Source organism: Grammomys surdaster, unplaced genomic scaffold (assembly GCF_004785775.1).
Source record: "Grammomys surdaster isolate TR1022 unplaced genomic scaffold, NIH_TR_1.0 66, whole genome shotgun sequence".
Taxonomy (NCBI): Eukaryota; Metazoa; Chordata; class Mammalia; order Rodentia; family Muridae; genus Grammomys; species Grammomys surdaster.
This window is the reverse complement of record NW_021604568.1, coordinates 6,369,548-6,385,726: the sequence shown is the minus strand read 5'-3', so window position 1 is coordinate 6,385,726 and position 16,179 is coordinate 6,369,548. Positions and strand designations below refer to the sequence as shown.

The 16,179-nt window shown below is 48.7% G+C and overlaps 1 protein-coding gene across 1 annotated transcript in view; it reads right to left on the bottom strand.

The window, feature by feature from the left end:
* Positions 1-9,598: 9,598 nt before the first annotated feature.
* Wbp1l (WW domain binding protein 1 like) overlaps positions 9,599-16,179 on the bottom strand; it is a 57,834-nt gene continuing 51,253 nt past the window's right edge. Inside the window, exons 3-4 of the mRNA XM_028774697.1 lie at positions 14,878-15,039; positions 9,599-13,009 (exon numbers count right to left, since the gene is read on the bottom strand). Coding sequence (XP_028630530.1) covers positions 12,267-13,009; positions 14,878-15,039 — 905 coding nt within the window. The 3' untranslated portion in view covers positions 9,599-12,266. The remainder of the gene's footprint in view (positions 13,010-14,877; positions 15,040-16,179) is intronic.

Here is a 16,179-nt window from a genome sequence, read left to right as displayed (position 1 = left end):
AAGTGTAAGAACAACTCACAGGAGTTGGTCCTCTCCTTTTGCCATGTAGATTTTAGAGACAGAAGTGAAAGCACCAGGCTTTGCAGCAGAAACCTTTACCTGATGAGCCGTCTTTCCCACCTATCAAAAGCAAGCAAGCAAGCAAGCAAGCAAACAAACACACCATTTCGTTGAATGCCTACTATATGCCATTTGCTGGCTCTGGACACTCAGACTATGTGGGAGGCACAGAGGAACCAGGGATATTAAACCCACAGAGGAAGGGAGGAGTCTCCCTTCAAAGGGAGGAACGCATATCATCTGTTCTCTTCCAGAAGGCTGGGAGAGACAGTTAATAGGCTGGTGAACTTTCAGAGATCTGTGCGGCCAAGACTGCACCTGATCCTCTCCTCTGCATCTTTATGGGAGACGTCACATGTGCTTCACAAAGAGTCACAAAGAGTTTCCATGTTGTCATGTCTGGTTTAGTTATTGTTGTTTTTTCGTCTGTTTATTTGTTTTGTTTTGTTTTTTCGAGACAGGGTTTCTCTGTGTAACATCCCTGGCTGTCCTGGAACTCACTCTGTAGTCCAGGCTGGCCTCGAACTCACAGAGATCTGCCTGCCTCTGCCTTCTGAGTGTTGAGATTCAAGGCATGTACCACCACTGCCTGGTGATGTAGTCATATCTCAAAGCTTATTGGGCACATGGGATTGGTTCATTATCGCCAGAAAAGTTTTCACCAGATTGTGCTGTGCTTAAGTACATCTAAAATAAGCTACTCAGGGTCAGACACCCCATGCTTGATCCAGCACCAGCTACTTCGTTGTGATGAACCAAATTACTTTCTTGCCTCATGCAGATTGCAGAGAAGTTCTACACGTCTGGTAACATTCTAGTGAAGACAGACAGACAAGCGAGAATTTCAGACTTGCAAATAAATGCTTTGGAGTCAGTGATACTGGAGATGTGATAACAGAATCGTACAGGAGAGAGCGGCCATGTGAATCCAGGAGTCCTGGGGATGAGTGCGAGGGTATGGGGGAAAGTGACAAGTACTGAAGAGAAGCAGATGGAGTGGTCTCAAGGTCACCATGACAGGAAACAGTGGGGGAGGGGGGAGGTGACAGAGTGGAGACAGGCCAGCTCCGGTGGGGCCTTTGTAAGGAGCGGGGAGTTTGGTTTCCACCCCAAATACCTGGGAAGTCACTAGCACATTATAAACGGATGAGGGAGACAATATGACTGTGGTTTGCTTCCAGACAGGGTCTCATGTAGCTCAGGCTGGCCTCAGACTAGCTATATGGCTGAGGCTGGCCTTGATTGTTCTCCTTTCTGCTCATTCACAGATTCCAGGCTCACCCACAGTCATTACCCCCAGCTTAACGGTTGTTATGGAAGCCCCCCTAGATGCACCATGGAGAACAATTAGGAAGAAGGCTGTTGAGCCAGCCTAGGAGAGGGCATGGAGAGGGTCTGGAGAGTCGGCCACAGTGGAGAAGGTGGTGAGTACTGGCAGGATCGAGACTTTGAAAGTGGACTGGCTTGTCTCCTTGACTCTAACCTATGCCTTTTGCTGCATGTACCTCATAGGTTTGTCTTCATAAGCATGTATACTATAACCTAGATGGGGCCCATCAGAACAATTACATCTTGGAACACAAGGATGGGTCATGTCCCCTTCTTCCTCTTTCCCTTAGGTAGACATCTCCAGGAGAAGAGTTCTAAACAGGTACCTTTAGCATTCACACTTGGATTTTCTCTCCCTTCCCCATCCAAAACACCCTAAGAATCAGAAATGCCTTCTCACAGGAAGTTGGAGCTAATTCTTTTAAACCTTGAAACTAAGCCGGGCAGTGGTGGCGCATGCCTTTAATCCCAGCACTTGGGAGGCAGAGGCAGGTGGATTTCTGAGTTTGAGGCCAGCCTGGTCTACAGAGTTCCAGGACAGCTACACAGAGAAACCCTGTCTCTAAAAACCAAAAAAAAAATAAAAAAACAAACCCAAAAAACCCCCAAAAACACCGAGTCCGTGTGAGTGTGTGTGTGTGTGTGTGTGTGTGTGTGTGTGTGTAGGCATATGAATGTTGTAGCACGAATGTGGCAGCCATCTTGTTAGGAGCATCTCCTGCTGTTCACTACTCTGTGGGTAACACTACTTCAGGTGAATTTTCCTACCTTTTGGTGGGGGTATGCTATGATTACAGACCCTTATGCTACTGTTTCTGGCTTTTATGTGGATTCTAGAGATTCAAACTCAGATCATCAAGTTTTGTACAGTAAGTACATTGGTTCATCTCCCCAGCTGGAATTCAGTATCTTTAAACCTTGCCAGTGATGAGCCTACACGTGAAATCCCAAACATCCTTGGAAAAACTGACCTTTGTTTTTTTTTAGCCTAGAAAGAGGTCAAATCCCCAGATTCCTAGTACCAGCCAGGTCAGCGTCAAAAGGCCAACAGTCAAGTCCTTCCCCTCTGATGATATGGAACACTCTGGAAAGACCACAGGTTTAGACTAAGACCCTGCCTGGCTAAGATTCCAAAGGGAAGTTGAGGGAACTCCAACAAAGAGACAAAGTCAAATCATAGTACCATGTTCTTCCTTAAAAGAGCTTTTAACCCAGCAGGAACGGGCTCCCTGCTATATTACCCCAAAATCAGTCTTGTTCTTCAAGAAACAGTGACCCCACAACCCCACACCTTGCTCAACAGCCAGAGGAGAGTATGTGGGGATGTGTGGCTGACTCTCCTAAGAGGCTCTCGGGACAGGTTGAGACGGCATCGAGCTGAAGATAGAGGTTAAACTGGAGACCGCCTGCCCTCCCCCAGCTCTCGCCTACCCTCCCCCAGCTCTCGCCTGCCCTCCCCCAGCTCTCTCCTAGTTGGCTGCTGAGAGCAGGTCAAACTTCCCTCAGGTTAAGGCAGAGGGAGCAGGGTTGGATGGAGAAGTCAAGTACTTCACATCTGCTCAGAATGTGAAAGACATTTTATGAACTAGCAATGATCAGACAAATAAGCAGAGAGTCTATGTTTTCCATAATGGTAGAAGGGGAGTTTAACCCAACAGGAAGAAACTGATGACCGTCAACCATCCAGGGGTACTGTGAGGACAGGGTGGGGAGGATTCTTCAAAGCACACAGCTACATAGCATAAGGACTGAGTCCAGACCCCAAGAATAAGGGACACAGAGGCGTTAGCATGCTCTCCCACCTGTCCACAGGAATCATGCAGGGGCTTGACCATTTCGGGATGATTGGTCATGGAGAGTTCTATTCTGAAAACCTGTGTCCTTTGAGAAAATAATCTCAAGAGCTCTGATTGCTGCCCAAACTTGCACCTGCCTGGAATGCTAGACTATCACCCACTGACCTAAATCGTCAAATCTCCAGGCCTCGTTGAGGTGCAAAGTAAATGTCTCCCTCCAAGACTTCTCTCAGACTACTGTCATGGAATTCCTCACTTTGGCTTTCAGACATTGAAATGATGGCTCCCACGAACTTCAAATTTCCCCAAGAATCTCAGGCTGGGAGAAAGTAGGGGAAGGATGGAGTCTGGGGCCGGCCAGAGGAGGGAAATTGTCAGGAAATTTCACACACTTCTGACTGGTCCACCACCTACCAGGAGGGACTGAAACCAAGGCATAAAAGTAGGGGGAACATGACCAGGATGGCTAAGTCATGCAGATCTCTTGCTCCCTATTTAAATCTAAACCCTGTGGGCTGGAGAGATGGCTCAGTGGCTAAGAGCACTGATTGCTCTTCCAAAGGTCCTGAGTTCAATTCCCAGCAACCACATGGTGGCTCACAACCATGTGTAATAGGATCCAATGCTCTCTTCTGGTGTGTCTGAAGACACCAACAGTGTTCTTGTACACATGAAATAAATAAATAAATAAATAAATAATAACATAAAATACAGAGACAATAACATAACATTAAATAAATAAATAAATAAATAAATAAATAAATAATAAATCTAAACATCAGGATCCCAAAAATGGACCTGGTGGAAAGGCATCAGAGGATCTCTTTGTTGCTTACAGAAGAGTAATCTCTTTTTTCTGCCCTGCACTATCTCTGGTCTTTTTAAGTTGCCAGTTGAAGACAGGTGGCTGAGCCTGACTTGTTAGGGTTGCCAGGGCTCAGCATTTTGTCCTAACTACTATTAGCTCAAGGACATGATTTTCTTCTCAGAGTGCAAGTCTTCTCACTTTCTTGCATATTAGTATACAACAAAGAGGTTACATGCACCAGAAGATGCTATCAAATGCCTTAAGTCGCCAAATCCACACCTTAGGCCCACATCGTAGGTTCAGGAAGCATGCAGAAAGAAGCACACTTTTATTTCCTCATTTGTCTGTTTTGAGAGTCTCCTGTAACACAGGCTGGCCTTAAATTCTCTGCATAGCTGAGGATGCTGGAATTACAGGCTTGCACCACCATGCATGCGCCTGTCTCTTGTCCCTTCAGTGCTGGGTATCAGACGCAGGGCTTCATGCAGGCTAGGCATGTGTTCTACCACTGTGCTACAGCCTCAGCCCCTCCTTACTTACCGTTTGCTCTTCAGTCTGCTCTTAATCAGCAGGGTGATGGTAAATCAATGTTTAACACTAGTTCAGGAGCAGCATCCAATTTTTAGTGCTTGCCAATGTGACCTCTCTGAACTATTAGAAGGAAATAACTCTGTCATATTACACATTCTTATCATTATATGGGAGAAGGCATCATTGAGCAACACATCACTGGGCAGTTTCCTCGTGTGTATTTGTACAGCCTAACAGATGGGATAGCCTATGGGACAGCAGGCCTACATGGTATTTAACATGTTGCCTCTCTGAACACTACAGGTATTTGCAATGTGGTGGCCATTTGTCTATCCAAACGGGTTTGCTCGTGGGCATCACTACAAGCACAGGGAAAATGACAACCACAGTGTCGCCAGGAGACAAGAAGTTTTCAGCTCTGCTGTAATCTCTGATGTGTTTGCTGTCTGTCATCGAGAGAAACGTTACTATGGGTGCATGATTGCAAATAGTAAATGGCCTATGAATGCTCAGGGCCATTGATAATATTAACATGAAATACTAGAAAATGATGCACTTTGCCCACTCATTGCCTGTTTTCAATATATATTTACTTGTGGTTTAGTTTTTTTTTTAAATTGGCTGTTTAATAAGCAGCTCATAAAACCTTTAAGCCTTTAATTAATAGCAATTAATTTTGTGAACTAAAACAGTTACTACCCCCACTACCTGCTCCCTGCCCTGGTTCTTAGCCTTCCGAAAAACAGCTCTCACAAGGCTCTCTGTAGGGGAAGGTGTGTAGTGTGCAAGCTCATGTTTCCCAAGGTCCCTGGTGGCCATAAAACCCAAAGTTAGGGCTGCTCTCTGCAGACACAGATAGATGTCCACCCACGGATAGCAGGGGACCAGTCAGAGACAGCAGTGTTGGGGACACCGGGTGAGGTAGACAGGGAATACTAGGTGGTAGTCCCTGGCCTCCCAGCCCAAGTCTGGCATCCCATTCCTATTGCAGATTCCCTGAACAGCCATGTCCTCATACATAAAGAAGGGTCACTCCACAAAAGCTGCCCATTCTGAGGCTTTGGTGGGGATAAAACAGAAAGGCCTGGGTGGGCAGGAAAGTCCCTCATATGTGACAAGGCCAGCCCATGGAGACAAATTTGATGTTTTGTTTAGAGACCAAGTGATCACAGACAACTTACTTGGCTTTTGTGTACCCCAGATTTCCCATCTGTCATGTGGACTGGGGTGTGTGAGTCTCCCCAGCATTGCTGGGACTGTGGACCTATACAACATGTCTGGTTCCTCAACAAACATCAGCATTATTCATGCTTCATTAAAAAAAAAAAAAAAAAAGGTTAAGTCTTTTCCTGAGGGTTTTACACAGATTTCTCAGAACTACGGTGGGTTGGGAGGTTTGTCAGGGAGCCTTCCAGAATCCACCTGCACATAAGGGCCAGGCAGTGCTGATAGCCAGAAAGTAGGCAGAGAGCACAAGGACTGATGGACTCCTACGGCTCCCACACTGATACATTGTAACATTTTCTAGTGGGAGTAACAGGCTTAGAGAGGAGATATTTCCAACCAAATGAAATTTGTGTCCCCCACAAAAGCCGACATTTCTATTTTTACCTTCTCAGGAGAAACACGCACACCTCCTGAGTCTCCAACCATTTCCAAGAGTCACACTCCCCTGTAGAAGCTAACTTTTGTTGTGGGTTTGTCTCGTCTTGTTTTCCAAGAAAGGGTTTCCCTGTGTGGCCCTGGCTGGCCTGGAATTCATTCTGTAGACCAGGCTGGCCCCAAGCTCACAGAGATCTTCAGAATGTTGGAGTAAAAGGTATGCACCACCCCTGCCCAGCTGTTGTGGGGTTTTTATTGTTGTTGATTTGGTTTTGAGACAGAGTCTCACTGTGTAGCTTCCAGTGGCCTAGAATCATGTAGACCAGACTGGCCTTGAACTCACGGATCTCTCCTTGCCTCTGAGTGCTGGGACTAAAGGCAAGTCCCACCACACTCAGCCAAAATGGGAGCTAATGCTGATCTGAAGGCGTCCCTGGGGTAGGTTGGAAGGTGACAGGCCTGGATAGGCAACTGAGGGAATGTCATTTGCCTCATGTTTCAGCAAGTTTTACTCTTGACACACCCTTCTGTGGTCTCCTCTCACCTTTGGGAAGTCACCAGTTCTTCATGTGGCTTCTGAGTGCATTTCAGGTCTTCATGACCTGACCTTCTGGTTAACTAAACAGCCCTTGGGAGCAACAGGTCTGGCTCCAAATCCCGGCTCTGCTATTTATCGGCTGTGTGACATTGGACAGGTTAGATCCTTCCTGAGTGTTTCCTGCTTCTGACCACTGACAGCAGGAACAATTACAATCTTGAAAATTGCTATACCCCGAAGAGTTGTTTTAAGGTTAAGAAAATGTATCTGTGAAGATGCTTAAACAAGACTTGCCTCGTGTCAACAGCCAATAAATAACAGAGGCACACCAGCAGTTTTAGTACAAATGGGAGTTCAAGGCAGGCTCCCTGGCAGAAGCAACTCCATGGCTGCCAGGGGCTGAAAGGTATATGAAAGGCAACAATAGACACTTGTTGGTCCTATGGGTTACCAAGTGCTAGATTATTACATGCCACGTGCTGAAAAGGCACAAAAAGTCTCAAGGCCTGACCAGGAGCCACGTAGCATGTGGTGTGGAAAGCAGCGAGCTGGTTAAGCCTGGGTCTCTGCATCTGGGAAGTGGTAAGAGATGAAGTCAGAAGGTAAGTAAATAATAAAATGTTGGCATTGAATCTGTCTGTGCCTCCATTCTGAAGACCCAGCATATAACAGGTGCTCATTAAAGACTCTGCAGTTCGATGGATGTGTACACACATATATGTATGTGACTTAAAGCAGGTTCATTTAGAGTACAGAATAGTCTTAAAACCCGTGTAGTCAGGGATGATCTTGAGTTCCTGATCATCCTCGTTAGGTCTCTACCGGGGACAAGTGGCTAAGGTCCCTATTCAGCTCTTCCCTATATAATCCACCCATTTTGGCTACACCAGTCCATTTACCCTTTTGGTCTCCCAGCTCTCCCCTCCCTCCTCTCCTCACATGGCCTGGCTCAGTCTGGCTATGCTAACCCTTTTGTCTACAATAAAGCTTCTCCTTCACCACACCCAGGAACAACTATGTTCTTTTTTCTTCTAAAAATTCACTTCTGATTTCACCTCCCAAATGCTGAGATTGCTGATTAGGCCACTACACTTGGTTGAGGCTCAGACACTTGTTCCCAGACTGAAGCCTGAAACCCAAACATCTTCCAACCCACAGACAAGAGCTCAGCCAAGCTAGAGTCAAACCCTGGGTGTTTCTGCTCAATGTCTAAAACCAGGAAACTGAAAAACAGACTAAACCAGGAAACTGGGGTTGTCTTAGGCTTCTGGGCAAATATAATTGCTACCTGAACTTGCTCACTTGAGGCAATGGAGACAATCTTATTACCTCAGAAAAATACACTCCCATGACCAAGTGTTCCAGGAGCCTGGAAATGGAGTAAGAGTACATGAATAGCCCCTGGCAAGTGGCCCAGAAGAGTTGAGACATTTTCTTGTGGGGCCAGACATTATCTTTAGGAAGACAGGAATTATGGACACCTCTGGTTCTTTCCTGTGGGTTTTTGGTAGTTTTGTTTTAAAACAGGGTCTTTCTTGCTAGTTTATGTTGGCTTGGGACACATTACACATTCCCAGATGGCCTCAAAAACTCATGAACGTCTTGCCTTTCCTTGTTTGTAGGCACACACCGCTGTGCTCAGGTTTGGGAACTGGTTTTCCATACTGATATGGATTCATCAGGACTGCCTGGAGCTCGGCAGCTTAGCAGTAAGGAGACAGCAGCTACCTCAATGGACTTTCCTAGAAGCCAGGACATGGTCCTTTGACCCAGGACCCAGGATCAATGACAGGGACAAAGGCCATGCCTACCTAACTTAAACTCTCCAATGTAACAGAGCCACTACAGGCTTAGGACAGTACTTGCAGCCAGCCACTCCCCAGGGAGCTTGGCCCATGGTGAGCACATGTAGGAAGCAGGAACACCTTCTGTGGGCAGCTATGCTGGGTATCATCGTGCTTTGCCACTTGTAATTGCCTTAGAAGCCGCAGAGGGCAAGAGCATCCTTCCTCAGCAAACACAGCAAGGTTGTCTTTCTTCGGGGTTCTGCAGTTCAGCATTTAAGACCGCAGGTGACTCCTGCAGTCTCTGAGCCTGAGCCATTCACATTTTACTTGTGTGCTGACTACTCTCCACAGGTGCCTTTGGCCACCTTACCTTTAAGACCTAGAGAACAGGGTGCTTGGTTCCTGCTTACACCACACTTCCTTAACTTCTGACGTATGCTGGGCATAAAACAGGCAATGTAGTGCATATTGTGAACATCAAATTTTAAGGCAGAGTGTGGTGGCTCACTCCTGTAATCCTAGCATTTGGAGGCTGAAACAGGAGGATGACCATGAGCTAGGGCATGTATTAAGTTTCTGGAAAGTCTGGGCTAGAGTGAAATCCTATCTCAAAAGTATCTAAAATCGGAGCTAGAGATGGTTCAGTGGTTTAGAGCACTTGTCCTCGCAGAGGACCTGGGTTCAATCTTCAGCACCCACATGGTGGCTCATGACTATCTGTAACTCCAGCTCCGGACAACGCCCTCTTCTGGCCGCCATGAGCACTGCATGCCTATGTTACACAATCATATGCAGGCAAACAACCACACAAATAAAATAACCTAAAAAATAAAAAATTTAAAAGCTCCAAAACCAGTCCAGCTTTGGGGAATATGGAAAAAACAAACAAACAAACTTGTCTCTGCTTTCTGGGGTCATTTTTCAACATATTTATGGAACATCAGACAGCATTTGATAATAGAAATGGAATTTGAGGGAAATTCCTCAGGATCAAGTGCTGACTCAGCAGCAGCCTCTTGCTGGCCCAGGACCCTGTCCTTAACTGCTTTGTGACATCACTTGGTCTCGGTAGGGAGAAGGCGAAGGTGCCTGAGGTTTGCGACCTGAAGGAAAGAAGGAAGGGGACAAGGAACGGCAGGACACTGCGTAGAACACTTGAGACTGATTTTATTGGGGTTTCTCACAGTGGTTGGAGCCACTCTGTCTTCCGGACAATCACAGCACAGGATATCGTCACCCAGACTGCCCAGGGCGGTCTGAGCAGCTGAATCTTATTGCTTAAAATACACATATTCACAATAACTGACAGACGGTGGTGGGCCTCACACAGGAATGTGTTAGTGGCTGCAAATCTGACCGTAGCACCAAGCCCTCTGCCTAACCCCTCCTACCTGGAAACCCAACTCAAGTCAAGTCTCCCTGGCCCCTACGTCACTATTTCCTGTGCTCTCTCTCTGAGCATCAGGGTGGCCTAAAGCAGCAGGGGCCAGATTGTGGCTCGGTCATCACGGTGGGTGTCTCAGTAAAGCTAGTCAGCACTCAGGCCAGCTCCTCACTCTGCCAGGGGAAGGAAAACCGAGAGGGTCCCACCTCACCATCAGTTAACTAAAGAGGGGTTCGGTATAGTAAAACTTAACTCTCCTCTGAGACACTTCACTGAGGTGTCTGGGATTTTAACAAGAAAGTAGCTGGAAAGGTGAAGGAGAATTGCAGCTCGGGGCCCCTCTGACTACGCACCAGCCCTCTCTGGACCTTGGTGGATGAGGTGTATATGTGGCACCGAGGTCTCTGCCAGAGACTCCTGGTGATCCTGGGCAGGCCGATGTCTGGGTCACAACCAGTCCATGTTTGTAACTCAAAACTCAATCGAGCTTCTGTCTGAAAGCAGCAGAGGGAGGGGGGCTGGTTCCGAATGTTTCCACGTACAGGGAACAGAATGGAGGCCTGTGAGCGTCCGCAGAACAATGTGCAAATTGCAGTGAGCTGAGTAAGAAGAAGCCTCTCCCTAGAGGGCAGTGTCGCTGGCAAACACAGGCGATGCCGTCGACAAGTCTGCTGAGTACACCCGAGTACAGTCAGACGGTTGTTCGGTAAACAGTAAATGTGTAAAATAAATTACCTTGAGAGGGCCTATGTGCTCCAGGCATGTGGCGGATGTGAGCAGAATGGGCCATTCAAAGTGTCTTCACAGGAACACAGGGTTCGGGGCCACATACCACACATACCACAGCACGCACACCACAGTACACCACACGCACACACGCGCACACGCACACACACACCATCCAATATCACTGTGTAGACTTCACTTTTGTTCAACAAGGATTTTGGTTTGTGGCATCCAAATGTAGACCTGTGTTCACCTGACAGCGTGAGTCTGTGTGACGTATGGACTTGGTGTCCCTTCCTTTTTTTCCTTTCTCACCGTAATGGCAGTGCCAAGTCTACGCATCATCGTTCAAGAGCAGGGGAGGAACCGAACTCTGCATGGGCAGGGCTGGGTGGGGAATGCTCCTCTCCGCGGCTCCTCTGCTCCTTTTTTCTTGACTTCAGGCTGTGTCTCCAGAGCCAGACGACAGGAACCAGGCCCTGAGGTCTGCTGGAGGCAGGCGGCTGTCACCTCCTTCCCAGGTGACTCTACACAGGCAGTACAGGAAAGTGAGTCACACTTCTCCAACAGGCTAGAGGCAGAGCAGCCACGAGAACCACAGGTAACCAAGGTGTTCCTTCTAAGTGGTCAGTTTAAGACAAACAAGTACACAAACAACAGGCTTAGTCAAACGCAACAGGAAATACTGTGTGAGAGCTAGGCTGTGAGGCTGCCTTGCCCTGAACACACGACTTCCTCAGTCCCTCTGCTTACAGAGGACAGGGAGACAGAGACTGCAGACTGTGTTCAGGACTGGCGAGAGCCACTGATCACCTGTGGGATGGACAAGGGGCAGAAGTGAAGGAGGCTATTATCTCTACCAGCCTTCAGACTCAGGTCTCCACTCACAGAAGGCCCACGGCTACTGCTGCCAGGCCTGTTCAAACTCCTCCTGGCCCAACAGTAGTCAGATTCTTGGGAACTCAGCCTGGGGGAGAACAGCAGAATCCCCTTGTCCAGAAGAAAGTTCCTGCCTGCCCACTGATCTGGTTCTTGTTTCCAGCTAGCCTCTGTTACTTGTTTTCAAAGAAAAACACAGAGAGCTCGATATAATCTACACCAGGCTGACGCTGGCCAAAGCCTGCCGGGAAGGATCCCTCTACAATGCAGATGTGCACTTTCCACCTGGGCCTTGTCAGATCAACAAGTCCCTCGCCACCCTGTCCACTAGCTCTCTCCCTCCCCCAGAATTAGACCAGTGCCAGCTCTGCAGTCACTGGCAGCCATAGGTGACACTCCCCAGGCCCCTGAGGGTTTCCTTCTTCACTTGGGGCCAAGAGAAACTGTCTCCCAGACTGAGACACAGTTCCCTTGTAAATCCACCCCGCCACTGAGAACCATCTCAGGCACAGTCCAGCCCCAGTCCTAGGGGGCTTTCCAAACACATTTCTCAGCCAAGCAGGCAGATGAGACATAGCTCTGAACAGGGGGTGCGGAATGAGTCACAGAACCAGCTTCTCCGTCTTCTAGAACACTGTGCTTTTGTGGGGCAGCAGGCATCCACACCCTGAATTTGTACCTGGAGATGTGGGCAAGGTGGGACAGGAGGGGAAAAAAATAAAGAGGACAAAGTGGCTGGACCACGTGTACAAGTCACTTAATGCTTCTCTCGTGGGTGTCCCCACCCTGGTTGTCGTCGAGCTCTTAGGTGCAGGCAGGGCCTGCTCTAGCTGGGGGAGCTGCTGCACTGCGAGTTTGGGGAGTCCTGTTCATTGATGGTGTTCAGCAGCAGGCACGCGGGCGGCCGTGGCAGGTGGGGGTGGCCGTGCTCCCGAGCCTGTCCCTCAGAGGACAGGCAGAGCCCTTCCTCTTCGTCGGCAGGAGGCCGCACATGACAACTGTCACAGAAGTCCAAGGGCCCATCCAGAGCATCATCTATGAGTGTATTAAACTCTTTGAGGTCGTCATCATGGTGGCCCCGGTTGCACACACACACCTCAATGCCCGAGTCACCTGTGAAGCGGCGATGCCTGCCGGGTGTCTTGTCTTTGCTGTCGGAGGGTACACTGCCATGCTCAGAACTTGAATCTTTCAGAAGCTCCTCCTTACACTCTGAATCCCTGTCCAGGAAGGCCCCTGGGTCTAGCTCCCCATGGCCGGCCACGGAGCTACTGGACTCCATTCCAGGGGCTTTGGTGGCTTCCCGGTCAGTGGGCACTTCAGGGGACTGAGGATCTGCGACACTTGGGGGTCTTGTGCTGCTTCTGCTCGGTCCAGACAAAGGACTGCTCTGTGCTCCCTGGGAGCCCTGGGGTGGGTCAGTGCCTGGGGGACTGTCACCTGCAGGGCCACCCTGAGGAGGCAGCAGCTGCTGCTGTTGTAACTGGAAGGCACTGTACGGTGGAGGAGGAGTTGGAGGTCGGTTCACCACTTCCTCATAAGGAGGTAGTAAATAGTTTGGCAAAAACCCTAAAACAGGGAGGAAGGGAGAAGATGTTACTGCACTGGCCAGCACTCGAACAAAGCTCACACTAAACATGACACTGTCCCCTCCCACCCCAGAGCCATCAAACTGCGGTGGCTGTGGCTCTTAGCTGTGGTCAGGCAAGGGGACTGCAACCGCCTAGAGCAGTGGTTGTCATCCTTCCTTACGCTGTGAGCCCCCTTAATACAGTTCCTCATGTGGTGGTGAGCGTGAAATGACTTTTGTGGCTACTTCACAACTATGACTGTGTTGTGAACCGTAGTGTGAATACGAGGTATGTGGCTGCTTCTGGGTAGCCCACAGGTTGAGAATCACCAGCCTAGAGGAAGAACAGTCTGCATGTGACCTGATGATGCTCCCCGGTGTCTGGGACGAACCTGGCTCCCTGGTGCTGCTGCCTGAGCAATGACCTCCTCCCTACCTGAGGTCGAGGGACAAGGGGAGGCAGACGGGGTGAACTGGCTGGGGGACGGTTTCTTGCTGGAACGGACCCGTTTCCAAGGACACACAAGGCCCACATTTCTTTCTTTTACAAAGATTTTATTTTTTAAGTGTGTGTGTGTGTGTGTGTGTGTGTGTGTGTGTGTGTGCGCGCGCGCGCGCGCATAGTGGTAAAGGAAGGGAGGGAGAAGGGAAAGAATTGTAGACTAAGTGCAGTACCTAAGAAATTCAGAAGGGGGCTGATGCCCTGAACGTGGCTGTGGTCTGTCTAAAACTAAACTTGGAGCATCAGTAAGATCCACACTGTCTCTCTTCTCCGCTGAGCTCTCTCCAGGGCTGGCCACACATGTCCTCACTCAAGGACGCTAACATAAGCCTTCTACAACCTTCTCTCCCTACTCAGAGATAGCTCATGTTCCAGGGTTTTCCCTGAAGGTCAGAACCCTGTGTTGCCTCTCTCACTACACTGTGGTTGAAGATCATCTGGGAAGTCCAAACAGGCTTCATCTTGACTCTTCTCAGGAGAGGGGGGCACCAGTCAAGGAGGAGTAAGGGGCCTGTGACATCAGGCTCATTAAACACATGCCAGGTGAGATCTCTCCTGAATGCGCTCAATACCTTGAGGCAGATCACCTCGGTTAGAGCTGCAGCAGCAGCTGCTAACGTTTATTGAGCATTTGCTATATACATAAGGCACCAGGCTAAGCAGCTAACCCTTCCAGCTACGGAGGTGCAAACCTTGTGACATTACATCTTGTGCAATGTGACGGATGGCTTAAGACAAGATGCCTGGTTGGGCATCCCTGGATCTTGTGAGAGGATAGTGGAGGGAATTCCAGTATCTGGATTTCAGTTTAGTCACTAAGTTTCTTGGTTTTCAGAAAGTTCCCACACCACCCTTATCATCTGTCCCCTTCATGATGACTCTACAAGGCACAGAACACAGCAGCAAGCTAAACAGGAGGAATTCAGGTTGTCGAGTGCTAGATCCACCCAGTGCCAGACCCCAAGCCACTAACATTATGCTTCCATTGACTATGAGACTTTAAAAAAAAAAATCTAGTTCAAGGCCATCCGCAGGCTCCACAGAGAATGTGAGGCAAATCTGGGCTACATGAGACCCTGTATGTATGTATGTATGTATGTATGTACAAAATGTATATATGCATATATGTATGTGCCTGTTAAAGAGGTAGAGACCTGGCAGCTGTGAGCGTGGGAATGGCCCTGATGGCTTGAGGACTACAACTGTTGATGCCTGATCCACTGTGTGAGGCCCCTACTTTAGGGATGCAGGTTGGGCAATGGGGGGCAACCCTCAGCAGGGGTCCTAGCCACTGCTAAACTCTTTGGGTCTAGGCTGTGTGTCTAAGCTCCTGAGGTGGCCTGAGGTGACTGGTGGGGTACGCACTGAAGTAAAATGGCAACGCTGAGTAATTGTGGGCTTCCCGGTAAGCGATCAGGTTGATTTCATGTTGCCGCTGCTGGGCCTGAAGGCGGTGCTTGGCTCGGCGGTGGTGGCAGACGCAGCAGCAGCTCAGAATGATGATGATGGTCCATACCAGCCAGAACCCTGGGGGATAAAGAGGCAAGACAGAGAGGCACACATGGTGAGGACCGTGAGATGGGGCGGCTCTCAAACAAGGTGTAGACAGTACCCTCGACGCTGCTGCCAACAGCCAGGCCTCACCTCGTCGCTTTATGTCAAGCCATTTGTTCAAAAACGTTTCTACTACAGGGGAAGATGCTTGGGACAGAAAGAAGGGAGTGGCCAGGTGAGGAGGGCCAAGCTGTCACTTCAGCACACTGCTGGCTCTGTCATTTCAACGTGGAGGGCATCAATAAGACATTTTGAACAAAATACCTCAGATTTTCTTGGTACCTATCTTTCCCCTTGCTACTCCCAACCTAGAAGAACAGCAATTGCAGGGGACTTCAGAGAGGCCCCTCATATAAGAATTCTTAGGGTTCTCCTGATGAGGAGAAAGAGGAGGGCTTTTCCCCATGCTTGCCCTTCTGTAAAGTGCAGTCCTCAAACAGAGGGATGGAAAAGTTTTAATTGCCTCAGGCCCCACTCTTCCCTAGAGAGTGTAAATGACCTCCTGCGCTCTCCATAATCCGGTACAATTCCATCTCCCACTGCCTGGACAGTCCATCCCCATATCCCTTGAGCCTTGGCAGCCTCCCCCACTCTTTCTCCACCCAGAGAGTGCACTCTTGTTTCCCAGTTTCTCAGTGAAACCGCACATTAGAACACCTTCTCAATTTTGAAATGCAGATAGAAAAGGCTTTGAAACACTTTAAAAAGGAAACTCATGCTCCAGACTTGCGTAAATACACTCGGACATACACGGGAGAAACACTGAGAGGAGGAACACAGAATAAGGACTTTTTAAGAATGTCCATCTGTGCATGCGTGTTAGCTGGCGTGTACATCTGTGCTGGTGTCCTGGTGCTCAGAGGGTGTTGGCTCTCCCAGAGCTGCGGTTACACATGCAGGACTGTGAGAATCCATCCATGTAGGTGTTAGGAAAGGAACAGAACCCAGGTTTTCCACAGGAGCAACAAGTGCCCTTCACCCCCAAACCAGCTCTCTAAAATAAGGACATTTTAAAAATTTCTCATAGCATTATGAGAAATTTAAGGGTTTTTTTCCCAACTGTTTTATTCTTTTAAATTATGAAACTGAAAAAAAAAATTCAATTTTAGAATT